Raw genomic sequence first — 26,404 nt, 5'->3', positions numbered from 1 at the left:
GGGGCATTTCGTGAAATTGTACTTCAGTATGGTTTCATAAACAAAGACATGCTGATGTGCCAGAATATTAAGTATCACATTGTCATAAGTATCAAAACTGTAAAAACAATATGTAGCTTTTCTGCAGAAAGAACCAGCCTCATAAATTTATGACTTTATCCTTTTTCTTCAGTGTGGCCCTAGTACTCTGTCATATAAACAAATACACATTCCATATGAATATAAAAACACAATGTGTAACATTATGTTCCTTTATTGAATAAGGACAAAACAAAGCAGGTAAACCATCAGCTCCTTTCGAAACTGAAGTCACAGTGACTCTACAAGATGGAAAGCACAGAATCCAAGCATATTATACAAAATGATACATACACATTCAAAGGTCTGTATATAACACACCCTGCATGTCTGCACACTAAAATAAATGCAGGACAAATCCATACACATCAACTGAACAGACAAATGAATGGATGCAGTAGCCTCCCTGCAGCCTTGTATTACACACAGTATAACGCACAAACATCATAAGAGGCCAAATTCGTCAAAAAACGAACCCAAAAAAACCCAAATTCCTCTGCCACCGCAGGACATATTTAACCAAAATTGAAAGCACACATACTAACTAAAATAATTCAACACATATTGGTCCCTCAGCAGCCGACCACTGTCGTCATCAGGGAAGATTGCCGGATTGTCCCAGTCCATGGCTGGTGGCACTCTGGGGGCCCTCTCCTTCCTCAGGCAGGCCACATTGTGGAGGACAGCACAAGCCACAGTAATATCACATGCCCTAACAGGGCTGACCCTTAATTTGTGAAGGCAGTGAAAGCGTGCCTTCAGGAGGCCAAAGGTCATTTCAACTCTGGCCCTGGTCCTGGCATGGGCATGGTTGTAGGCCTGCTGTGCTTCCTGGGGGTCTGTGAAAGGTGTCAGGAGAAAAGGCTGGCAGCCATACCCCCTGTCTCCCAGCAACACACCAGAGAATTCACCTGTCAACACAAAATCTCATCATTACTACCTCATAAACACAGTGATATTCTTGACACAGCCATGATGGTTATAAATAGGGGTTGTGTGGCTTACCTTGTGATAGGCACTGATAGATTTCAGAGGCCCGAAAGATTCTGGAGTCATGGACTGAGCCAGGCCATTTTGCCACAACATTGCTGATCACACAGTCAGCATTGCAGACCATCTGAAATCATAAGATGAGGAATATTACACCAATCAATGCACATCACTGGCAATGCAGAGTGTTCGTCAATGGACAATATCAAAAAGTTATGTTCACCTGAACATTAATGCTGTGAAAGGATTTCCTATTCACAAAATCGGCCTCATGGGCACCTGAGGGGGCTTTTATCCTTATGTGTGTGCAGTCCACTGCACCAATGACATTGGGGAAACCTGTCACACAAAGTAATGAGTATCCTACTATGTGTTAACAGTTGTCCTGTAATTTGTAGATCCTCTTACCTGCAATCCTATAGAACTCCTCTTTGATGTCACAGAGTCTTCTGTGGCCAGGGAAGGAGATGAAGACATCTGCTAATGCTTTGATAGCCAGACACACACTCCTTATTGTGCGGCAAATTGTGGCCTTGTTCAGCTGTTCTGCATCCCCCACTGAGTACAGGAAGGCTCCACTAGCAAAAAAGTGCAAGGCCACACAAACCATTTGCTCCACACTCAGTGCATGGCTCCGTGCAGTGCGGTGCTTAATCCTGGGACCCAGTAGTCTGCATAGATACCTGATGCCATCTGCAGAAAACCTGTATCTTTCATATAGATGGTCATCAGGGAAGGCCAGTGGGTCCAACCGGTCCCTGAAGACCCTTTCTCGCCTGAAGGCTCTCCTCAGCACAAGTGCTTCTTCATCCACCACATCTCGCACGAATGGGCATGCCATTGTCAGAGCAGAAAGGAACACACAATTTTGGGTCTTCATATAGGCTAGTGGCCACACCTGGTGCTGGGGGGGTGGGCAAAAGAGGGCGATGCCTTATAACGATGACTTGGTTGTACTGATTGCTGGGAAAATAAAAAAAACCTTAGAAAGATGCCACCGTCCTGTGTGCTCACAATAAGAGCTCATATGTCATGGCTCACTTGACTTTACGAGAATATACCAAATTTTTATTTTGAGCTGTGTCATCTTCTTGGAGCTGGGGGAGGAAAGAAAAATAATGATTAATACATTTGTGTTACAGTTAGCATACAGTGTACATTGAAGGCATATCTCACCTCCCTCTCAAGTTTTTTTATTTCAAGGTCCAGTTTCCTAATTGTCCTCTTTTTTATTTCGGACTCCAGTGCAAGATTTTCCATCTTTTTCTTCTTGTACTGAATGTCTATGTCTGCCAGTTCTATTTGGCGCCGGAGGTGGTTGCCATACAACTTTCTGATAGCTTGTGAGCTCTGTGAACACAATACAATTAGCGCAGCTGGAATTTGGCAGGATGTGGTGTCCTTTTATTAATACGCACTATGTTGCCAGGCTGGTTTTCCCACTGTATAGCATCTGGGTCCTGTAAAAGAAATTAGATTTTTTGATTTTGATGAGGACTCCTCACCATTGTAGAGTAAATAGTACTTTCACAGTCTTAACATGATACCTCATGCCTTCTGGAATCCAGAGAGATGGTCTCCTCCTCATCATCGTCTCCATCATGTGCTGTTGCTGCTGCACTGGGGCCTTCACCCTATCACATTTAATCGGATTCATATTGAAGCTAGTAGACAAGACATGCCAGGCCTACAGTATGCCTTTGATGGAGTACTCACTGGATCAGCATCGTCTGGTGCTTGTGCTGGTGGCTCTAACAGGAACACAGTGCTGCCAGACACTGCAAGGCAATAGGTAAACCAAAGTCAGACAGTCCAAATTGATTCAATATGAATGTGGTTGTATCCCATGTAGAGATGGAAGGACATACCTTGAATGAAGCGGGTGGCATCTTGGGAGGAACCTATGCTCGTCTCTTTCCCCCCAGGGATCCCCTCTAAGACGGGCCTGCCTTTATTTAGCTCCAAGGCCATGTCCTCTGCTGGGGTAAGGTCAGCCTTTGGTGACCCACCACCCGTGCCTTGTCTGTGGGTATTCTTTTTCACTGCTAAAACAGTACAGACAATGTGTGAGCAGGCACCTTCTGGGTACAATATATGCTTGTGCTTTGTTAAATATTAGTCAGGGACCATACCATTCTGCAGAATGTTCTTGTATTTGATTTTGACCTGCTGCCATGTCCGTTTTGGCCCGTTCATGTTTAATCTACACACACACACACACACACACACACATTTAATGGAGTCACACTGCAAAAAATTACTTGGTATTTTTGTCTTGTTTTCAGTAAAAATATCAAAAAATGTATCATAGCTTTATACAGTGTGATGGAGTTACTTTACACAATTTCACTCATATCTGCAGTGCATTTCAATTAAAAATTTAACCGTTTCATAATTACAGTACAACTGCATTTTTGGAGATGTGAATTAAATATTTGAATTGTAATTGTGATGTTTCAGCGGAGCGGTGAGTGTGTAATTGTGCACTATTTACGCATTCAGGCGGTCTGCAATACTTTGCCACGCTTTTTCTCTTTGCTTTATCACTGTGGCGGTGTTGCCTTTCTTCTTAATTATATCTTTTACCTCCTCGTATGCCTCCATGAGGATTTGTGCTTCCGACGGGGAAAAGTACGCGGCTCTAGTTGCCATGGTAAATCAGTTAATCTGTGATCTGTGGCGGGGTCTATTTGAGTGAGCCGTGAGCGCGCACCTATCCAGGATTGGTTTCACCTGGCTTAATGAATCCGTGTCTGCTCATCCTGGCTTGGTCTTTGTGCAACCAATTAAGCCTGGACGCACATGTTTTGGCTTCATTGAGCTCAGCTGAGTCATTTATCCCGGATGTCTTAATTCTACTTTTGTGCAACAGGCCCCAGGTCTAACAATCTTCAATCAAATACAAAAACTGTCTTACAAAATTAGGGGTTCTTTAGATGATGACACCTAGCTAGACAGTTATGGTGCTTTCAAGACAACTGGGAACTCTGGAAATAAACGAGGTCAAATCATGACATCATTGATCTTAAGGTCAGAAAGTTCTAAACGCCCCACAGAGTTGCCAGTCGTCCCGAACAAACTGTAGTTTGAAGTCAGATTCCCGAGATCCCTGTTGTTTTTAACGCGGCATTTGCATTCACATGCTAGTCTGAACTAGGAAACGTTCTATTTGCTCATTCGTTCAACTCGGCACATGTACAACTACAACCAGTTAGCAAGTCGTACATTTTTGAGTTTCCTAGTTCTGACTAGCATGTGAACGTGGGGCATAACTATCGCTAATGCAACAGATGAGGTCATTTTGCTAGGAAGTGTGCATCTCCCTTGTGCGGCAATGGCAGTTGTGCAACAACTTTACCAGCACATTGCATCACTGACATGAAATATGAGTGCTAGTGTAATAAATGTGTAAAGACGATGTAAAAAAAGTATTGTGACGTGCAGTCATATACAGATCATGATTGGTCAACAAGCGTTTTGACATGTATCCTTTTTGACACGCAAAGATCTAAACCGCATTCCACACATGCAGCAGCTACTCTTCCTGGGGTCCACAAAGGATGTGGGACAGTAGACGCAAGACCATAGAGATAGACAGAGGACTTATCTTTGCATCTGTGCCATATTAGCGTTTGACAGCATGTGTGACCTGTTTCAAGAAGCTAGGTCTATGTTGCACATCACTACTTCACAGGAGAGGCATTTGAAATTTTCCCCCACGTTAATACAAATACAATTGTTAAGGTACAAGGCTATTTGATTTAGCCAGGGAAAAATACAGGAACCTTATCGCTAGCCATGATTTGATTAGCAAATGGATGGGCTGGACATGCCAAGAAAGGAGTGCGGGTTAGTATCAGTCTATAACATGAGCTGCTCAGTATGTGTGGATAATCCTTTCTACCACTGCTTTTTTTTTTTAAGATATGAGGAACTGAAAAAGTTTTGCTGTACTTTGAGGATGATCGTGCCATGCTGACTCCGATTCTGAAAATGAATCAGACAATGATTAAATCCCAGATTTAGGTAAAAATATTTTAATTGAACCAGAGATTGTAGTCTTCTGATAACAGTGGCGAAAAAGAAACAGTGTCGTTATGAATGAAGTTGACCGAGTTTTTAAATCAGTGGAATGCCCGGTGGAAGCAGAGAGATGATTGCCAAATGCGGAGAGATTTCAAAAGAGAACAAAAGGCTGTTGTATAAAAAAACCTGTCTCCGGATTACATCTTCAAACTAAGGGCAACCATGGCATCGATGACAGAGGGAGAAGTGTTCATCCATGTATACGGACGGGTAAACGTCTAGCAACATTTTCAGATATACGTTTCTAATTTTGTCAGAAAGTAATTTTCATTGCAAGTTAAAGCAAATTGTTGCCAACGCTGCAATACTACCATGCATGACTCTGCAGGTAGCTAAAGCTAAACAACTAGGTTCAACATTAGACAGCTAGCAACGCAAATGACTAGCTGGTTCGCAAGCTAACATTGTGTATGATCTGTCTAGTCTCAGAAAGCCATCTGCGTTGCTAGCTAAAATGTAACCTAGTTGTTTAGCTTTAGCTACTTGCAGATTCATGCATGGTAGTATTGCAGCATTGAAAACAACTGGGAACTTGGAAAAATGCAAAGTCAAATCATGACGTCATTGATCTTCAGATCAGAACGTCAGAGCTCTAGAACGTTTCCCCGAGTTGGAATTCTGAGTTGGATGACCATTCAAGTACATTTTTCCCCCCAGTCGGAGCCATTTTCCCCCCCGAGTTCCCAGTTGTTTTCAACACAGCGTTAGAGTTGGGATTATGGTTCATTGTTTGGCTAGCTAGCTACATGTCTAAACAAAAGACTTCACTATGAAAGTAAGAATTTAACTATACCGTTTACACTTTCTCGATCCTGTGCATATGACAAGTAAACCTTGATTCTATTTGATATAGCGTGTGTTTACCAGAGACTGTAATGTTAAGAACATAGCCTGCAACAAAGTCAGATTAGGATATAGGTCAAGGATTAGATAGTGTATTTTTACTACTATCACCACTTAGTCTTGAAATCTTTGGTTGTTGACTACACTGTGAATCCTTAAAGAGACTAGTGGGGCTAAGGCTTAAGAGGGTGTGAACGATGCTGAATGGGTGTAGACAAAGAGCTCGCCAGTAGGTGTACCAAAACATTCCCAGGCCAATTTCTCAAACTTTTAGCAACTTTCAAAGCAGAATTACTTTCCCATTAATATACAATTTTCTAGTTCTGAGTTTACTTTTATCCAATGTGAAAAACACCATTTCAAATGCTGCTATATAGGACCCAATAAAGGTGGTGGGTCACATTTTGAAGTACTAAATGTTCTTCACAATTGGCTGATCACTCCTGATGAACCGGTTGGATATGACTCCAACAGGGTCACCAGGAGTCCCACCCAGTGGACTACATATAAAAAACAATGGTGGAAGCCCTTAATGGCGCTGCCCATGCCAAAGCGGACTTTTGGCCACTAGAGGCCTCTATCATTCTCTATGGACGAGACAGACTTTGCAGCCGTCACATTAATAGGGACATAATTACTTCCACGTAATGGTAGAGATCATCTTTGATCACATAATCACACAGCCTGGATGTTTTGTGTAACGGACACAAGACCTGCCTGTAAAAGGAAATATTTATGGTTTGGGAAGGGTTTACGGGAATAGCGAACTAGCCACCTTGCTGGCTACTTTGTATGACATTTGGCAAGGATGCTACTACGGTGGATACGGCAACAGCTGGTAAGTAAAGTATCCTCGTTAACTAGCTAGAAATACTCGTTAACTAGCTAGAAATATCCGCTAGCAAGTAGACTTTGCTATTGAGAAAGACGTTGATGCACATGATTTTATTTTATTTAGTTACCTAGTTGCTTTGAAGAGTTAAGAATTGACCAACTGGCTGCCTGTGTAAATTCGCCGCTGAGCTAGCTGGCTTGTTTATTTACCAAAGATGAGCAGGGCTAGCAGCTAGCTACTGCATTAATCCAACCAGGGCTCACTTATACATTCTAACGTAACTCAAATTTATCTAGCAAGTTGGCTGTTCTGTTATGCACGATGAGCTAAGCTGTTGGCCAGTTAGTTATACTAAACTAGCTAACTATAATTAGCTACATTTGAGTCATTTAGCAGACGTTATCGAGAGTTAGTTAATGTTACTTACAATTAGTGTATTCATCTTAAAGTGGAACTGACAGCATTTTAGCAACATGAACTCTTATTAAATCTGTTCATAATACACCCCAAGCCCAGGAAGAATGACACGTTTTGTACATTCGACACGCAAGCACTTATGGGCATTCATAAATTCATAGAATGTTTGGGAATGACAAAGGCATTTGAAAATTCTATTGCAATACAGAGTGTGAACGCAGCCGTGCATTTGGACAATTAGACGCTAGTGGGATATTAACAAATTATGAGGATGTGAGACCCACGTATAGGTGCGGACCACACAGACGACAAAGCGTGTTTCACTTTTGTTACCTAAAGAATAACAAATATTTATATTACAATATTATGGGGAATGAGATGGCTACTTAGTGTTGGGACGGGATTACAACAGTGATTGAATGAGGGAATGAGGCATGAGTTGAGGTGTTCAGATTCTTGACTTTAGTTGAGGTGTTTATACTGTAGGCTTCAGTGCAGGACAGGCTCATCGTGGATGGTGTTGGAGAAGAGCTCAACTCTTCTACTGAGGGCAGGACAGGATTTGACTGGGAAGACAACAATAACACACATTTAGACCAGGGCTAATAATGAGTTAGTCCAAGCAAGAAGTAAAATAATTTGTAATGTGATTGACTCTACATACAGTAATGAGAGAATTGACAGGCCTACTCAGTGCTTGGAGAGGAAACAGTTAATGTGCCAGTGGATGAGAGAACACATGTGACCTTAAGTTCTTGTCAGGAGAGAATTGACAATGGTAGTGGATTGGAGGGGTAATCACCTCTTTAAAAAAAATAATCAGGGAACAGGAGGGGACTTAAATACAAATCGCAGACATTCCATTACAGCAGCGCCATGCTAGGTTTGGGCAGCAACTTTCCATGAAGTTAAACTCAGACATCTCAGAATTAATAAAGTTTAACAGGCTGCGCATCGCTACCCACTTGACACAAAGTAGCCCAAGAAACCTTCCTGGGTAAATCCCTGATCATCCACATAGTGCATTCGGAAAGTATTCAGACCCTTTTCCCTTGCTGCGTTGCTGCACAGCAAAAACCGTTGCTGCACAGCTTTTTTCAGGTCTCTCCAGAGATGTTCAATCGGGTTCAAGTCCGTGCTCTGGCTGGGCCTCTCAAAGACATTGATACTTGCCCCGAAGCCACTCCTGCGTTGTCTTGGCTGTGTGCTTAGGGTCGTTGTCTTGTTGGAAGGTGAACCTTGGCCCCAGTCTGAGGTCATGAGGGCTCTGGTTGGGTGGTATTAAGGATCTCTACTTTGCTCCAGTCATCGTTCCCTTGAGCCTGACCAGTCTCCCAGTCTCTGCCGCTGATAAACATCTCCACAGCATGATGCTGCCACCACCACCATGCTTCACCGTAGGGATGGTGCCAGGTTTCCTCCAGACGTGACGCTTGGCATTCAGGCCAAAGAGTTCAATCTTAGTTTCATCAGATCAGAGAATCTTGTTTCTCATGGTCTGAGAGTCTTTAGGTGCCTTTTGGCAAACTCCAAGCGGGCTGTCATGTGCCTTTTGAGTGGCTTCCGTCTGGCCGTTCTACCGTGAAGGCCTGATTGGTGGAGTGCTGCAGAGATGGTTGTCCTTCTGGAAGGTTCACCCATCTCCACAGAGGAACTCTGGAGCTCTGTCAGAGTGACCATCAGGTTCTTGGTCACCTCCCTGACCAAGGCCCATCTCTCCTGATTGCTCAGCTTTAGGAAGAGTCTTGGTGATTCTAATTGTCTTCCATTTAAGAATGATGGAGGCCACTGTGTTCTTGGGGACCTTCAATGCTGCAGAAATGTTTTGGTAACCTTCCACAGATCTGTGCCTCAACACAATCCTGTCTCTGAGCACTACATACAATTCCTTCAACCTCATGGCTTTGTTTTTGCTCAGACATGCACTGTCAACTGTGGGACGTTTATATAGACAGGTGTGTACCTTTCCAAATCATGTCCAATCAATTGAATTTACCACAAGTGGACTCCAATCAAGTTGTAGAAACGTCTCAAGTATGATCAATGGAAACAGCATGCACCTGAGCTCAATTTCAAGTCTCATAGCAAAGGGTCTGAGCATTAAAAACCTGTTTTCACTTTGTCATTATGGGGTATTGTGTGTCGGTTGATGAGGAAAACAATTAATTTAATCCATTTTAGAATAAGGCTGTAACATAACAAAATGTGGTAAAAGTCAAGGGGTCTGAATACTTTCCGAATGCGCTGTGCCTGACGATTACTGACAACTGCGAGCAGACTGGTGGCACCATAGGTCCCAGAGTGATGGGGCAATTCCCCCCCCCTGGGGCCCGGAGTTTTTCCCTATCTTGTAACCTAACCAGGAAAAGGAAAATGCCGGACCCTGTAGGGTATGACAATGATTAATCAGTTCTAATAAGGTTTTATACGGCTATGATGGGACCAGTTTTTCTAATTATGTCACATGGTTTAAAAAAAACTCCTGGTCCTGGGGAGGATAAACCCTGTCAAACTGCGGCAACCTTATACTTGTTCAAATTAATTATATTTATACTCAGAGGTGTGAACTCGAGTCACATGACTTGGACTCGAATCAGACTCGAGTCACAAATATGATGACTTGCAACTCGACTTTGACTTTAACACCAATGACTCGTAACATGACTTGGACTTGCCTTATGACTCGACCTGACTTGATACCCTCCCCAAGCCCAAATATAAAAAATTATGCTATTAAAAAAAAGTGTGCAGCGCATCAACTCTTCATTTAACGGATTACAGTTTGAATCGGACTGCAGCCAATCAAATTGTGCCAGCTGAGAAAAAGTTGTGCGTGGCAGTGCATAGGAAGGTCGGCGGGTGAATTCAGATGGAGCCCTTGGAAAGATGATACCCTAACTTATTATTTTCGGATATAAAGACGACGCTGTATAAACAAAAAACGGATTGCAAATTGCAAAAAATGCGGGAAGAAAATTACAGACAGAGGCGCAACAATTTCCAACTTTGTTCGACATTTGAAGCTGCACAAAAAACTAAGTCGTGGCTAATATAGCCGACAGCTATATATTTTATTACTTTACTAGTGTATCATGTAGGCTAATGTAACGTTTAATCAATGAGCCTCCACACGGTCAGTCAGTGCGGGAACGTTATCATTGCACCCAAGATTGAGCTACAACTGGCTAGGCAGTTGGTAGCTTAAATCTTGCCTGATGTTACTGCTGTTCCTAAAACCATTGACATACGTTAGCCTGCTGTAGCCACAGAGAGAGAGTGTGTGTAAGGCTGGGCGATTGTGTACAAGCCTACATCGCCCGATTGCGCCCCATAGCGATCCTCGATAGTCGATCACTATGGGGGGTGTGTGTATGCGTCTCTCTTTCTCATGGCTACCCATGTATTTCCATGTAAATATATAATGTTTATTTGGAAAGTAATAAATATATAGATATTTTTAAAAAGCATTCATGATTTGCGTAAATGTAATATGCTAACTATTACTCTTGTTCAAAATATGAAATGGTATTACATTTGGTGAAGAGCACATTATGACTTGTTTAGGACTCGAAACTCAAAGTTTTGGACTTGAGACTTGACTTGATACTTGACGGTCTTGACTTGAGACTTGACTCGGACTTGTCTGTCTTGACTTGTGACTTGACTTGGGACTTGAGTGCTAAGACTTGAGATTTACTCGTGACTTGTAAAACAATGACTTGGTCCCTCTGTTTTATACTAGACTAACAGGGTTTATTCCACACAGAGACCACAACTGATGGACAATAGAACTTACAGGGCTGAATTTGCTTTATGCATGTTTGCGTCATACAGGCCTATGTCACTGTAGGTCTAATTAAAAATTCATTCAGTTTGTCATCACTATGTTGATTGATTCATTCCAGTTAATAATTTTGGATTGAAAAGGTATAGGCAGCTTAGTCAGCCCAAGTTTGAATATAAACCAATTTTTTTCACATTCACATTTCCTCCTGACAAACAAATGGACTATAAATACATAACGTTACCAATTTGTTTACCCTAGCCAGATGGACATGGCGCATAGGCTGTATGCAGCTGTTATTATTAGTAGCCTACAGTTGATAAGACTGAAAAATCATCTTGATTTCATCCCATACAGCATGTCAGATCTCTAATGTTTAGGTGTAGTCTAGGCTGCTGCAACATTTATGTAAAGAGTGCAAAGAGAGTGGAGGAAAGTGGAAAGCCTACTTGAGCAAAAAAATGCGCTGCGTCAACCTTTTAAATCTCACTTTTAATGGAAGTGATCAAATCTTTCTGAATTGATTTCGAAAACCTAGAGAAGACTGTAGGGGCTTCCATATGCTCAGAAAGTAAAGCATCGTAATGTGCAATTACCTCTGCAAGCTCCTTGTAGTTCCCCTTGTTAGCTGAACTTTTCCTCTCCTCTTGCCGATAAGCTGCTTGTGACCCTGACATGCTGACCACACCGCGCGCTCGCACAAAATACACCTGAATGGATTTCTTCAAATATGTTACATTGGGAACTTTACAGTCCTATTGATCAAACAACCTTGAAAAGGTAGGCTCTCGCTCCCTCAGTTATGCACATCAACAACTAATGCTATCCAGAGCGAGATGAGCTAAAATCTAACAAGGGAACATTAGATAAACCCTCTCAAACTTTTTCAGCTAGTTGGCTGTCAAAATTGCACTTATAAACGATGGGGAATAGTAGCCTGCTCGTCTTTCTGCCGCTTGCCTGCCAATGCATGCTTGTCCCAACCCACGTTTTGACAACTGAATGGGAACTTGCCTGCCTGCCCATTTGATCGATGACAAGTACATTTGATTGACAACTAAGGATCCATTTGTAAATTGCCTCCTATGTGTTAGTGTGCCCTGCATTCGTGAGTTCAGAGTGTTGTCACATTGTCTGTTCATAAATTCAGAGTGTACACTGCAGTATTGACACTGGACGCTCTGGTTGAGGAGTATGGTTGAGCCAAGTGTTCCTAAAACAGAAATCAAGGACCAAGCTAACTGGCTAAAGTTGGCTAGATTGCTAGCTTATTCCAGACTCAAATGAGAGAGAACCTCACTGACCATTTTACTCGCCCTAGCAAAGCCAGTTTACATGTTATCTAGAGCTTTAGTGACTAACTGTGCTGCAGGCAACAACTTTTTGTATAACTTTTTTGCTGAAGTTCACTGACACCGGTCATATTCAGCGTGTGTTCGTAAATTCATCAGTTATTCTGCGCTCATGCACAATCAGATGAGAGTGCTCAGAAATCTGAGTAGATAGCTAGTGAATTTACGAGTGCAAGAGATGTGCTAACTGGATAACAGTCATTCAAGTTCAGCATAGCTAGCTAGCAAAGCGATTCACATTTCTTGCCAGCTAACCAAATAACACCTGCATCTCTAGCAGTAGCCACTAAAAAACGATATGAGGGGAAAATTTGGTCAGACACCCACTCCTCCAATGACATGACATCCTCCCAGCAGATAGCTAGCTGGCTAATGTTAGGCTCTGTGTTTTTAGCTTGCTACATAAATAGATATTCTAGCCTATTAGCCACGTTATGACTGACTTATTATGATCATTGCCCTTGCTAGTTTGATTGTATTGACATTCCCAGCCTTAGTTACATTTGTCTGTTTTTGTCAAAAATATTGAGTAATTGAAACGGTGCATCCCGAATGGGTGGAGGCAGCAAACAATGTACCAGGCCAGCTGTAATTTACAACCTGATAGCAATTTTTCTGGACTACCAAGAAATGTATTGGTGAATTATATTAATCATACATTGAACTGCATCCATTTATTCTGCAAATAATGCCTTACTGTACATCATGGAATTTTGTCAAATATTACCTTTTTTTGTGGGGGGGTTTTGATATTTTTGACGGGTTATGATTGTTTAATATCTTCAAAGTAGTTAAAATGCTGTCAATTCCACTTAAAGATCGATAGCTAGCTGGTAGTTATTAAATACATGCTATGGAACTTTGGCGACTACTAAGTATTTTTTTTAAATCCCCCGCTTTGGGCTGGATGTGTCAATGTGTAGTTCATAGATGCATAATCTATTAGCAGAATTACTGTTTTACCTCAATTAGCGAGTGTTTTTTCTGGAAGCTGTACAGCGCCACTTTTTAAAAAAATGTCCCCCACGTGGGCGCAGCCCCCCACCAATTCATGTTCAACTATTGAGCTTCAGCTCCTTGCTATTTGAGTGACAGCTAGCAAGAGGCACACCATGCACCCTTTAAAAAAATATATCATAATTATAAAATAAAAATATTAACAAATATCAACAAACAAGAGGAATAGTCACATGCAAACAAGCATACATACAAACTATTTACATTGCCAGGAATCCTAAACAAACAAATCATATTCATTAATAATACAAGTTTTAATTGCCTTTTTTGTTTTTCATTTTAGTTAAAGTAATGCAATATTGTTTAAATTCATTTATAAAATTTAAAAAAGTTAGGTTTTGAATTAGACCATTTGCTTTGTGAATATGAAATTTACCTAGTATTATTAGCAGTTGAATTAAATATACTACATTTTTATGTCAACATTTCTGAAATAAAGCATTATATCAAAACCATTAAATAGTACCGCCGGTCCTATTTTTTTCAGTCTAAACAATTCTACTATAAATACAGGCAAAAAAATATGCAAAATGGTCTCCTTCCACAGAAATCACATTTATAGTCAATATTCAACTTGAATCTTTCCAAAACATGTTTCACAAAATGTATCCTATGTAACATTTTAAATTACATTTCCTTTACCTTGTTACTGATACAATATTTGTTAGCATTTTTCCATGCTTTCCCCCATTGTGTATCACCATAGATATTTGACCAAAATAATCTTGCTGTGGGAATTGTATTATCTGAAACAATATTCCTAATCTGTTTATTACTACATTTATCTTTTTTTTTTTTTTTTTTTTTTTTTATCCCCTTTTCTCCCCAATTTTTCGTGGTATCCAATCGCTAGTAATTACTATCTTGTCTCATCGCTACAACTCCCGTACGGTCTCGGGAGAGACGAAGGTCGAAAGTCATGCGTCCTCCGAAGCACAACCCAACCTAGCCGCACTGCTTCTTAACACAGCGCGCCTCCAACCCGGAAGCCAGCCGCACCAATGTGTCGGAGGAAACACCGTGCACCCGCCCCCTCGGTTAGCGCGCACTGCGCCCGGCCCGCCACAGGAGTCGCTGGAGCGCGACGAGACAAGGATATCCCTACCGGCCAAACCCTCCCTAACCCGGACGACGCTAAGCCAATTGTGCGTCGCCCCACGGACCTCCCGGTCGCGGCCGGCTGCGACAGAGCCTGGGCGCGAACCCAGACTCTGGTGGCGCAGCATAGCACTGCGATGCAGTGCTCTAGACCACTGCGCCACCCGGGAGGACTACATTTATCTTTGATGTTAATATTGCCAATGAATATATTTTCATGTAAATCTATGTTACTTACATCAACCACAGAGGAATTTAAAAGAGATACAACCCCCCTTGGAATCGCATCAAAAACAATTGCATATTCTTTCGGGGTTATTGGAATAAAAAATTTATCAAGAAATTCCCCATATGAGAGTTGAAATCCATCCTCATTCAGTAACTGACCAACCAACATTTATTTTATTCTCAAACCAGTTATGAAAAAAAAGATAATTATTTTTAAATCGTATATCTTTGTTGTTCCATATAAAGTATCTGTGAGGGGGAAATCGTGTTTAAAATTGCCTGCTTATGGAATTTGGCCAACTTTACTGGGATTTTATCAAAATTACATCGAAGCAAAAATTCTAAACCACTAACAGAGTCAAATAAATACTTAGGGAAGACATTACAAATACTGTGCTGGTTCTTAACATACTTCAGAATCCAATTTATTTTAAAAGTATTATTTAGAGTATTGAAATCTAAAACCTCAAGACCTCCTTGTTCTTGGGTATTAGTGAGAATATCTTTTCATAGATAGTGAGGCTTGTTCCTCCAAATAAAATTATAAAGAATCTTATCTAAGTCTTTTACAATTTTAGGGGATAATTCAAGTGATAATGAGAGACAAACCGATCTGGATAACCCTTCAGCTTTGGACAATAAAACCCAACCGTATAACGAAATATCTTTCAGCAACCAGGGGTTCAATTTCTTCTTTGTTTTCTCAATAGTGGGGTTAAAGTTTAATTCACTCATTTGTTTTTCATCCTTGCATATAACAATTCCAAGATAAGTAACCTTATCTTTAGTTGGGATACCATATACTTCCTGTAAAACACAATCCTTGAGTGGAAATAAGACTGACTTATTGATATTAATTTTCAAACCCGAAACTAAGGAGGAGTCTTCAATACAGGAAACTGCTTTAGAAACCTCATTCCTGTTACTTAAAACTTCTTATGGCTGCAGGGCCGGTACTGAGTAGCTTGGATGAAAAGGTGCCCAGAGTAAACTGCCTGCTCCTCAGTCCCAGTTGCTAATATATGCATATTATTATTAGTATTGGATAGAAAACACTCTGAAGTTTCTAAAACTGTTTGAATGATGTCTGTGAGTATAACAGAACTCATATGGCAGGGAAAAAACCTGAGAAAAAAATCCAACCAGGAAGTGGGAAATCTGAGGTTTCAACTCATCGCCTATCGAATACACAGTGGGATATGGGTCAGTTTGCACTTCCTACGGCTTCCACTAGATGTCAACAGTCTGTAGAACCTTGTCTGATGCTTCTACTGTGAAGTGGGGCCGAAGAAGAGAGGAATGAGTCAGGTCTATCATGACCTGAACATGCTCTGACCATGTACGTTCACATGAGGGAGCTCTGTTCCATCGCACTTCTGAAGACAATGGAATTCTCCGGTTGGAACCTAAAGATTGATTCAATACATCGTTTGACATGTTTCTACTGAATGTTACGGAACTTTTTGACATTTTTTCTGCTTTTAGTGAACACGCTTCCTGACTTTGGATTTGTTTACCAAACACGCTAACAAAAATAGCTATTTGGACATAAATGATGGACATTACCGAACAAAACGAAAATTTCTTGTGGGAGTCCTGGGAGTACATTCCGACGAAGATCAGCAAAGGTAAGTGAAGATTTATAATGCTATTTATGACATTTGTTGACTCCACAATTTGGCGGGTAACTGTATGGCTTCCTTTTGTGGCTGAATGCTGTTCTCAGATTATTGAATATTGTGCTTTTGCCGTAAAGCTTTTTTGAAATCTGACACAGCAGTTAGATTAAGAACAAGTGTATCTTTAATTCTATGTAAAACATGTATCTTTCATCAAAGTTTATGATGAGTATTTCTGTTGTTTGATGTGGCTTTGCAATTTCTCTGGATATTTTGGAGGCATTTCTGAACATGGCGCCAATGTAAACTGAGGTTTTTGGATATAAATATGAACTTTATCGAACAAAACATATATGTATTGTATAACATGAAGTCCTATGAGTGTCATCTGATGAAGATCATCAAAGGTTAGTGATTAATTTTATCTCTATTCCTGCTTCTTGTGACTCCTGTCTTTGGCTGGAAAAATGGCTCTGTTTTTCTGTGATTTTGCGGTGACCTAACATAATCGTTTGTGGTGCTTTCGCTGTAAAGCCTTTTTGAAATCGGACACTGTGGTGGGATTAACAAGAATTGTATATTTTAAAATGGTGTGAAATACTTGTATGCTTGAGGAATTTTAATTATGAGATTTCTGTTGTTTGAATTTGGCGCCCTGCACTTTCACTGGCTGTTGTCATATCGATCCCGTTAACGGGATTGCAGCCATAAGAAGAATATGGTGGTATCATCAGCCAGTTGACATAGTTTAAATTCATTGCCAAGTGCTGAAACACCTTGAAAATTCCCTTTCTTGATATGAAGAGCCATAATTTGAGTAACCAATAAAAAAAATTGGGCAGCCCTGCCTAATGCCACGGCCAATATCAAATCTTTGGGATGTCCTATGAGCTAATTTACAGAGCTAGTACAACCACTGTATAAAGTTTGGACTGCTTTCAAAAAAAAGTTACCAAACGCAAAAAACTATTGCTTTGAACATAAAATCATGTTCAACAGTGTCAAAAGCTTTATAAAAATCAACAAACATAAGAAAACTATCATCAAGGATGAGGTCATTATAGTCAATCATATCTAAGATCAACCTGATGTTATTATTAACGTGTCGACCATGCATAAAACCAGATTGTTCTTCATCAATTATATGATGCATGCCTTGTTTCAACCTCTTAGCAAATACAAGGGCAAATAATTTCCCATCATTATTCAACAGGCTAATGGGTCTCCAGTTGTCTATATAAAGAGTATCCTTATTAGTTTTGGGAATCAAAGTAATTACACCTTGCTTTAAGGAAGCCGGTAACTCCCCTTTTTCTATTGATTCCTGAAACATAGCAAGAATGAAAGGAATCAATGTATCATTGAATGGTTTATAAAACTTGCTTAGAAACCATCATTTCGAAGGGGACCTATTGTCCTTAAGGCTTTTAATACAGTCTTTTATCTCAATTTCAGATAACTCCTCATCAAAAACATCCCCGAAATCATTATCTATCTTCTTGGCAATGTTTGCTACATTGTCTAAGAAAAGATCCATATTGGAAGTTGATGTATACAGATTCTGATAGAACTGGGCAACATGCTGAGAGATTTTCATTGGGAGTATTATTAATCATTAATTTACATCTGGATGTCTTTTTGCCAAATTAAAGAAATATTTTGTATTTTTCTCTCCCTCTTCCATCCATTTTTGTCTTGATCTTACCAACGCTCCCCGGGCCTTTTCCTCGTAGATACAGTAACTGCATTTGCATTGATGATAGCTCCAGTAATTCATGATTAGTTAGTTCAGTTTTTTAGTATAATCCATTATTCCCTTTATGATGTCATATTCTTTCTCTTTCTTGGCACGAGCAATTTCTTTCCCTATTGAAATAGCCAAAAGCCTTATATAAAATTTCATTAGCTCCCAGTAACTTCCAAACGCATTCATAACACAGGCACAATTCCAGTATTTATCAATAATTCCAGTATTTATCAATAATTCCTGCTACTTCCTTCTTAAATACTTCATTCTCTAGTAAAGTCTTGCTCATTTTCCAGTAACCTTTACTAACTTTTTTGTTGACAAACCATGCATATTTATCTTTATTGAGATCCCTTTGCGGTCTGTTAAAATCGATGGTTCAATCGAGACCGTATGAACCTTGTCAGCCATATCGTCAGATATCAGCCAGAAATCAATACGGGATTGTATAGATACATCTTTGGTGTAAATCAGACTGAAGCAGGTTTTCCTCTAGGATTTTGCCTGTGGTTAGCTATGTTCTGTTTCTTTTTATCCTGAAAAACTCCAGTATTTGCTGATGTCAAGCATATCCATACTGTACCATGATGCAGCCACCAGAATTGAAAATATGGAGCCAGTTACTCAGTGATGTGTTGGATTTGCCCCAAACAAGGCTTTGCATTTAGGCTAAAAAGGGTATTCCTTTGCTGTGTTTTTTTTCTTCAGTGCCTTGTATGTTTAAAAAAAAAAATCAGTAGATTTGTATTTCTTTTCACTCTGTCATTTAGGTCAATATTGTGGAGTCACTATAATGTTGTTGATCCATCCTTAGTTTTCTCCAGTCACAGCCATTGAACTCTATAGTTTTTTTAACCCCCAAGAGTCGATTGATGCACCAAATCTAAGTAACATAATCAAACAATCCCCAGCAAAATCCGTCAGTTTAAGCTAGAGATGTTTTTTTGCATCCACCGATGTCGCACTTCTGCATCTGTGGTGAAAAGGTGGCAGAGCTAGAGTGGTGTTTGTTAGACTGGTCTTCTCACGAAAATGTCTAACATCCGAATGGTTTGACCTACAAACTATTATGACCACTATGGAAAGGGGACACTCCGTTTTGCTCTATGACCCCCACAAGTGTCACAGGACTCGTCTGAAGGTAACCGGTTTTTAAAAAATTTATGAAGGTAGTTTTGTGCCTACTCCAAAAGGGGTTAAATGTGTTTATAAAAAAAAATATATATATATATACACACACACACACACACACACACACACACAGAGCTCTGGAAAAAACAGTTTTACTGTTTATAGGTATGTGTTTGGGTAAAACATTTTTTTTGTTTTATTCTATAAACTACTGACAATATTTCTCACAAATTCCAAATAAAAATATTGTAATTTAGAGCATTTATTTGCAGAAAATAACAACTGGTCAAAATAGCAAAAAAGATGCAGTGTTGTCAGACCTCGGTTAATGCACAGAAAATAAGTTCATATTAATTTTTAAACAACATAATACTAATGTTTTAACTTTGGAAGAGTTGAAATCAATATTTGGTGATTTTCAATCACAGCTTTCATGCGTCTTGGCATGCTCTCCACCAGTCTTACACATTTATGTTGGGTGACTTTATTCCACTCCTGGCGCACAAATTCAAGCAGCTCGTTTGATGGCAGCTTTGTTTGATGGCTTGTGAGCATCCATCTTCCTCTTGATCACATTCCAGAGGTTTTCAATGTGGTTCAGGTCTGGAGATTTTGGCTGGCCATGACAGGGTCTTTATCTGGTGGTCCTCCATCCACACCTTGATTGACCTGGCAGTGTGGCATGGAGCATTGTCCTGCTGGAAAAACCAATCCTCAGAGTTGGGGAACATTGTCAGAACAGAAGGAAACACGTTTTCTTCCAGGACAACCTTGTACGTGGCTTGATTCATGCGTCCTTCACAAAGACAAATCTGCCTGATTCCAGCCTTGCTGAAGCACCCCCAAATCATCACCGATCCTCCACCAAATTTCACAGTGGATGCGAGACACTGTGGCTTGTAGGCCTCTCCAGGTCTCGCACCCACTGTGAAATCTGGTGTAGGATCGATGATGATCTGGGGGTGCTTCGACAAGGCTGGAATCGAGCAGATTTGTCTTTGTGAAGGACGCATGAATCAAGCCACGTACAAGGTTGTCCTGGAAGAAACTGATCATTTTGCAGTGGTCTCTTAATTTTTTTCCAGAGCTGTATTTCCTGAGCTTTAAAAAAAAATGTATAGGACAAACACTTCAAAACCTTGTTTCCTATGATTTATTTTTTTACATTATTGTTTTTGCCATTTTATGAATGTTATTCAATGGGTCTCTCTGGGCTATAGTAGTAGAGGCCAAATGTATTTATTTTTATACCTAAATGGGTCCTAAAATACTAAATCAAATAGCTAAATGATCCATAGTTTGATCATCTTAACAATTCCATATGTCCCTTCACTGGAACTAAGGGGCCTAGCCTGAACCATGAAAACCAGCCCCAGGCCATTATTCCTCCTCTACCAAACTTTACATTTGGCACTATGCATTCGGGCAAGTAGCGTTCTCCTGGAATCCACCAAACCCAGATTAGTCCGTTGGACTGCTAGATGGTGAGGTGTGATTCATCACTCCAAAGAACTTGTTTCCACTGCTCCGGAGTCCAATGGCGGTTAGCTTTACACCACTCGGGCTGACGCTTGGCATTGCTCATGGTGACCTTAGGCTTGTGTGCAGCTGCTCGGCCATGGAAACCCATTTCTTGAAGCTCCCAACGAACAGGTATTGTGCTGACGTTGCTTCCAGAGGCAGTTTGGAATTCGGTAGTGAGTGTTGCAACCGAGGGCAGACGATTCTTACGCGCTTCATTTCTCAGCAGTCCCGTTCTGTGAGCTTGTGTGGCCTACCACTTCGCGGCAGAGCCGTTGTTGCTCCTCTACGTTTCCACTTCACAATAACAGCACTTACAGTTGAGCGGAGCAACTCTAGCAAGGCATAAATGTGACAAACTGACTTGTTGGAAAGGTGGCATCTTATGACGGAAGACACTGAGCTCTTCTGTAAAGCCATTCTACTGCCGATGTTTCTTTGTCTATGGATATTGCATGACTGTGTGCTTAAATTTAAGCAACCGGGGTGTCTGAAATAGCCAAATCCACTCATTTTAAGGGGTGTCCACATACTTTTGTATACAGTGCATTCTGAAAGTATTCAGACCCCTTCCCGTTTTCCACATTTTGTTACGTTACAGCCTTATTCTAAAATGGATTAAATACAATTTCAAATCCTCAATCTACACACAATACCCCATAATGACTCAGCGAAAACAGGTTTTTAGATTCGTTTTTGCCTATATATAAAAAATGAACAGAACTACCTTAACATAAGTATTCATACCCTTTGCTATGAGACTTGAAATTGATGTTTCTACATCTTGATTTGGAGTTCACCTGTGGTAAATTTAATTGATTGGACATAATTTGGAAAGGCGCACACCTGTCTTTATAAGGTTCCACAGTTGACAGTGGAAGTCAGAGCAAAAGCCAAGTCAGAGCAAAAGCCAAGCCATGAGGTCGAAGGAATTCTCCGTAGAGTGCTGAGACAGGATTGTGTCGAGGCACAGATCTGGGAAGGATACCAAAACATTTCTGCAGCATTGAAGGTCCCCAAGAACACAGTGGCCTCCATCATTCTTAAATGGAATAAGTTTGGAACCACTAAGACTCTTCCTAGAGCTGGCTGCCCGGCCAAACTGAGCAATTGGGGGAGAAGGGCCTTGGCCAGGGACCCGATGGTCACTCTGACAGAGCTCCAGAGTTCCTCTGTGGAGATGGTTATTCTTCTGGAAGGTTCTACCATCTCTGCAGCACTCCACCAATCAGGACTTTTTGGTAGTGGCCAGACGAAAGCCGCTCCTCAGAAGGCAGATGAAAGCTTGCTTGGAGTTTGCCAAAAGGCACTTAAAGGACTCTCAGACCATGAGAAACAAGATTTTCTGGTCTGATGAAACCAAGATTGAACTCTATGGCCTGATTGCCAAGCGTCACGTCTGGGAGGAAACTTGGCACCATTCCTACGGTAGAGCATGTTGGTGCATCGTGCTGCGGGGATGTTTTTCAGCTGCTGGGACTGGGAGGCTAGTCAGGGTCAAAGGAAAGATGAACGAAGAAACGTACAGACATAACCTTGATGAAAACCTGCTCCAGAGCACTCAGGATCTCAGACTGGGGCGACGGTTCACCTTCCAACAGGACAAAACCCCTAAGCGCACAGCCAAGACAATGCAGGAGTGGCTTCAGGACAAGTCTCAATGTCCTTGAATGGCCTAGCCAGAGCACGGACTTGAACCCGATCTAACATCTCTGGCGAGACCTGAAAATAGCTGTGCAGCAACGCTCCCCATCCAACCTGATAGAGCCTGAGAGGATCTGCAGAGAAGGGAAGAAACTCTCCAAATACAGGTGTGCTAAGCTTTTATCATACCCAAGAAGACTCAAGCCTGTAATCGCTGCCAAAGGTGCATTAACAAAGTACTGAGTAAAGGGTTTGAATACTTATGTAAATGTGATATTTCCGTTTTTTTCCCTTATACATTTGCAAAAATTATGGGGTATTGTGTGTAGATTGAGGGAGGGGGAAAAACAATGTAATCCATTATAGAATGAGGCTGTTACGTAACAAAATGTGGAAAAGTCAAGGGGTCTGCATACTTTCTGAATGCACTTAATATACAGAATATTATATCAAATCCTGACCTAAATCATACCTTCAATAAGATTGACAGACTTAGTATTAAAACAGGCACATTTAGAGAGCGTCCAAAGAGGCTGAAAATGTCATCTCTACAAATAATTTACAGGACACCTGGATTACTATTCCCAACTACAAAATACTATGCTTTTTTTCTCAAAGTAAGAAAAGCTATTCAAGAATTAACTATATATTTTTTTCCTAAAATGGATGTAACAATTTTTGGGATTAAAAATGCATGCTTTATTACTGTATCATTCTTAATTACAGCAATAGAAAATATACTTAGTGACAGAATTTGGAGAAGGTACAGAACCAAAATGTCTTTTGGACCGAGAAAAGCCGACCCCTGGTGAATATCTTGCAGCTCTCGCAAAACAAATCCACACTAAGCCAGTTATAATTTTAAAAGATACAAATGCGGTAATTAGAACCAACGCAATTAATAACAATTGTAAAAGATTAATGAAAAATGTATGTAAATCAGAATTAAACAGAAGGACGGATCCTATAGCCTTCTTAGACTCAACAACCCTGAAGCAATTATCAGTAGACAAAGACTCACTAAAAACCAAGATCACCCCCCCCCCCCCAAAAGAAAAATATATTATATACTGTTAAAACATTCACACGGAGAAAAGCACCAGGAATGGATGACTTTTCGATTAGAATTCTATTCAACATTTTGGAACAAAGCCCCTATTTACACATAACATCAAGCAGTTTATTTCAGTTATATTAAAACCAGTCCCCTGCTGATTATAGACCTACATTTTAATACATTGTGACAAAATAATGAAAAAACTTATAAGCAATAAGATGGCTGAAGTCTTACCAGACTTGATACATATCAAACAAGCTTTATTAAAACTAGACACTTACAAACAAATACAATAACATGTTTCAGTTTAATACAATACGCAAAGAAACTGGATATAGATCAATGTCTGATGCCGAAAATAATTTTGACCGTCTTGAATTACCTTTGTTTTATTCAAAACTTTGGACAGCTTTCAACTTTCCAGTGGAAATAATAGATTTTATAAAAATTATTATAAATGTCCTTAAGCAAAAACATACACAAATAATGTATTCTGATGAAATTGCTTTAGAAAGGGGCACAAGACAGGGGTGTGCCCTCTCCCCCTTCCTGTTTGCACTGGCCATTGAACCGGTTGCAGAAATAATTAGACAGGACAAACAAGTAACAGGTATCAGTATTGGTAAACATGAAAATAAACTAAACTTATTTGCAGATGATCTCTGGATTTATACCTGACCAATATTTTCTGAATACTCTCTAAAATCTCATTTAATTTTTTTTTAACCTTTTTATTTAACTAGGCAAGTCATTTAAGAACAAATTCTTATTTACAATGACGACCTAGGAAAGGTGGGTTAACTGCCTTGTTCAGGGGTAGAACAACAGATTTTTACCTTGTCAGCTCAGGAATTCAATTTAGCTAACTTTTGGTTACTGGCCCAACACTCTAACCACTAGGCTATCTGCCTCCCCTCTCAATTTTATTTTATTTTATTTTAAATATAAAATATATGTGGGGGAGAAAAAACTAATGGCAATAGGGAAAAAACCTCACAATCTACAGCAATCCTTAAAGTGGTGATACGTTCCCCAGCAAGAAAGGAAGGGGGAACTAACAAAGTCACTGACAACAACCAAAACGAAACAGGTGGGGTTTTAGGACGGGTTCTGAAAGACACTCATGGGGGGTGTCCACTGAACGTTGACGAGCAACAAGTGGGACTGAAGACACCATGAGCGCCCACAAACCTTTCCCAAGAACAGGCAAACAAAAAAAACACACCAAACTTAAAGACAGGAAGCAAAGCAAAAACTCGAGCACAAAAATACCAGTGAAGACATTTAAAAAAAAAAAAGTATGATTGGTCATAACAGATTTTATGGGCATATAGAATAAAAAATAAAGTTTCACATCTACCTAATCTGAGGGTGGTTTTAACCTTCCAGACTTGAAATTGTATCAACTTGCTTCCCAAGGCTTTTACATGGGACATATAGTTAAATGCACTAAAGAGGAACAATGGGTACATATTGAAGAATGAATGCTCATCCCCAGAATATTTGTACGTGTCCATTTTCAAAGGGTAAAGCTAAGAACATTAACAACTTCATAGTTAAGCGCTAACAATATGGAAGAAAATTTAACATATTCTACAATAATCAATATCACTCCCTAAAAACACAACCCTATGGAACAATCCTTGGATATCTTTTCAGAATTCACAGATAAATTGGTCCACATGGAAAACTAAAGGCATAGAAACCGTAAATTACTTGGTAACAGGAAATAAATGTATTTCCATGACACAATTAAAAAGCAATTTTGGATTGACAAATGTAGATACAAAATACATATACAAATACATGCAACTTAAGCTACATATCACAAGCATCCTTAACCTGTCTAGGATTGGGGTGCCGCTAGCGGCACGTTTCAGAAAAAAAAAAAAAAAAATGGCGAAATGTCATAATTATAAATATTTAGCTTCAATTAAATCAGAAGTGTTATTCGCCATATCAAAGCTATACCTCTTGTTAATCTAGCCAATATGTCCGATTTCGAAAAGCTTTACTGCAAAAGCGATTATCGATCAGTAAACAACACATTAGGTACAGTTACAACAAAGTACATTAGTCACGAAAGTCTGAAATAGCAATAAAAGTCATCAATTACCTTAGGAAATTTTCTTCTTTTGGCAATCCTAAAGGTCACGATGAAACAATGAAGTGGCGTTTTGTTCGATATAATCCATTTTTATAGCCTAACACGAAACATTTTGTAAACGGCTTGTGTGGAAAATTCAGCTCCTTCAGCTTTGGACGTAACATTCATTGTAATTACTCACTCTAAACGGGCGTTTATCAAGTCATGTTCAGTCTCATTGCAATCCTCGGCTTGTTAGTAAAACAACCAAACATCGTGGTTCTTTTCCCGGGACATATTGACCGAAGAAATTTGATTTGAACACACCTAACAACGACGTCATTACGCGCCAATCGATTGACCTGTTCTTCGTTGATTGACTGTATTTCGGACCAATGACCACTGATCTTCTTGAAATCTAGCTGGATAGATAGCCAATGAGCAGAGGTACATGGGGACATCAAATGGTTCTACCCGGAAATAATAGGCTTCGTTGTAAAGCCATGCGTACACGCAGCTATTCCCCATTGAAAATCAGACAAGAAGGAGCTCGCCGTTTTACGCGCCGCAAAAGTTTTTTTTTGAGCATTTTCAAGGCACAATTATGGCAAATAAATCAGCCAAATCAAAGACCAAGACCAAGTACACAGATGTGCACGATATAATTGGTGAAATAGACCGTGAAAGTGAAAATGAACATCTAATTGATTCCAGTGAGATTGAATCCGTTGATTCAGAATTTGAAGACATGTTTCTACACGGTGAAGACCCAGTTTTGGATCGGTGAGTAACGTTGTTTGGAATTAGTAATATCAAATATAATTCATTTGAGTTGTTTGAGATATTTGTATTTTATTTGCCTTATATAAAA

The 26,404-nt window shown here is 40.1% G+C and overlaps 2 protein-coding genes across 6 annotated transcripts in view; one reads left to right on the top strand and one right to left on the bottom strand.

Moving 5' to 3' along the window:
- Window positions 1-237: 237 nt before the first annotated feature.
- On the bottom strand, window positions 238-3,947 carry LOC139578486 (putative nuclease HARBI1). Of its 2 annotated transcripts, XM_071406148.1 has the most exons (10): window positions 3,563-3,947; window positions 3,201-3,271; window positions 2,937-3,113; window positions 2,785-2,846; window positions 2,616-2,702; window positions 2,487-2,528; window positions 2,245-2,418; window positions 1,477-2,165; window positions 1,084-1,195; window positions 238-989 (listed from the first exon to the last, which is right to left on the bottom strand). In XM_071406148.1, the coding sequence occupies exons 1-8, from the start codon at window positions 3,718-3,720 to the stop codon at window positions 2,106-2,108; spliced, it is 831 nt and encodes a 276-aa protein (XP_071262249.1). In that variant the 5' UTR covers window positions 3,721-3,947; the 3' UTR covers window positions 238-989; window positions 1,084-1,195; window positions 1,477-2,105. The 2 variants fall into 2 exon arrangements, with proteins under 2 accessions (XP_071262249.1, XP_071262248.1); XM_071406147.1 differs by lacking the exons at window positions 2,245-2,418; window positions 2,487-2,528; window positions 2,616-2,702; ... (2 more) ...; window positions 3,201-3,271; window positions 3,563-3,947 and adding an exon at window positions 1,292-1,407 and having other exon boundaries at window positions 1,477-2,238.
- A 2,584-nt stretch (window positions 3,948-6,531) lies between these two features.
- Window positions 6,532-26,404, top strand: part of LOC139578508 (phospholipid-transporting ATPase IF-like) — a 61,955-nt gene continuing 42,082 nt past the window's right edge. For all 4 annotated transcript variants that reach the window (XM_071406205.1, XM_071406204.1, XM_071406206.1 and 1 more), the window contains exon 1: window positions 6,532-6,835. In XM_071406205.1, the coding sequence (XP_071262306.1) occupies window positions 6,806-6,835 (30 nt within the window). In that variant the 5' untranslated portion in view covers window positions 6,532-6,805. The remainder of the gene's footprint in view (window positions 6,836-26,404) is intronic.

This window comes from Salvelinus alpinus, chromosome 6, assembly GCF_045679555.1.
Source record: "Salvelinus alpinus chromosome 6, SLU_Salpinus.1, whole genome shotgun sequence".
Classification (NCBI taxonomy): Eukaryota; Metazoa; Chordata; class Actinopteri; order Salmoniformes; family Salmonidae; genus Salvelinus; species Salvelinus alpinus.
The sequence above is the reverse complement of the archived record's forward strand: the minus strand, read 5'-3'. Positions and strand labels throughout refer to the sequence as shown.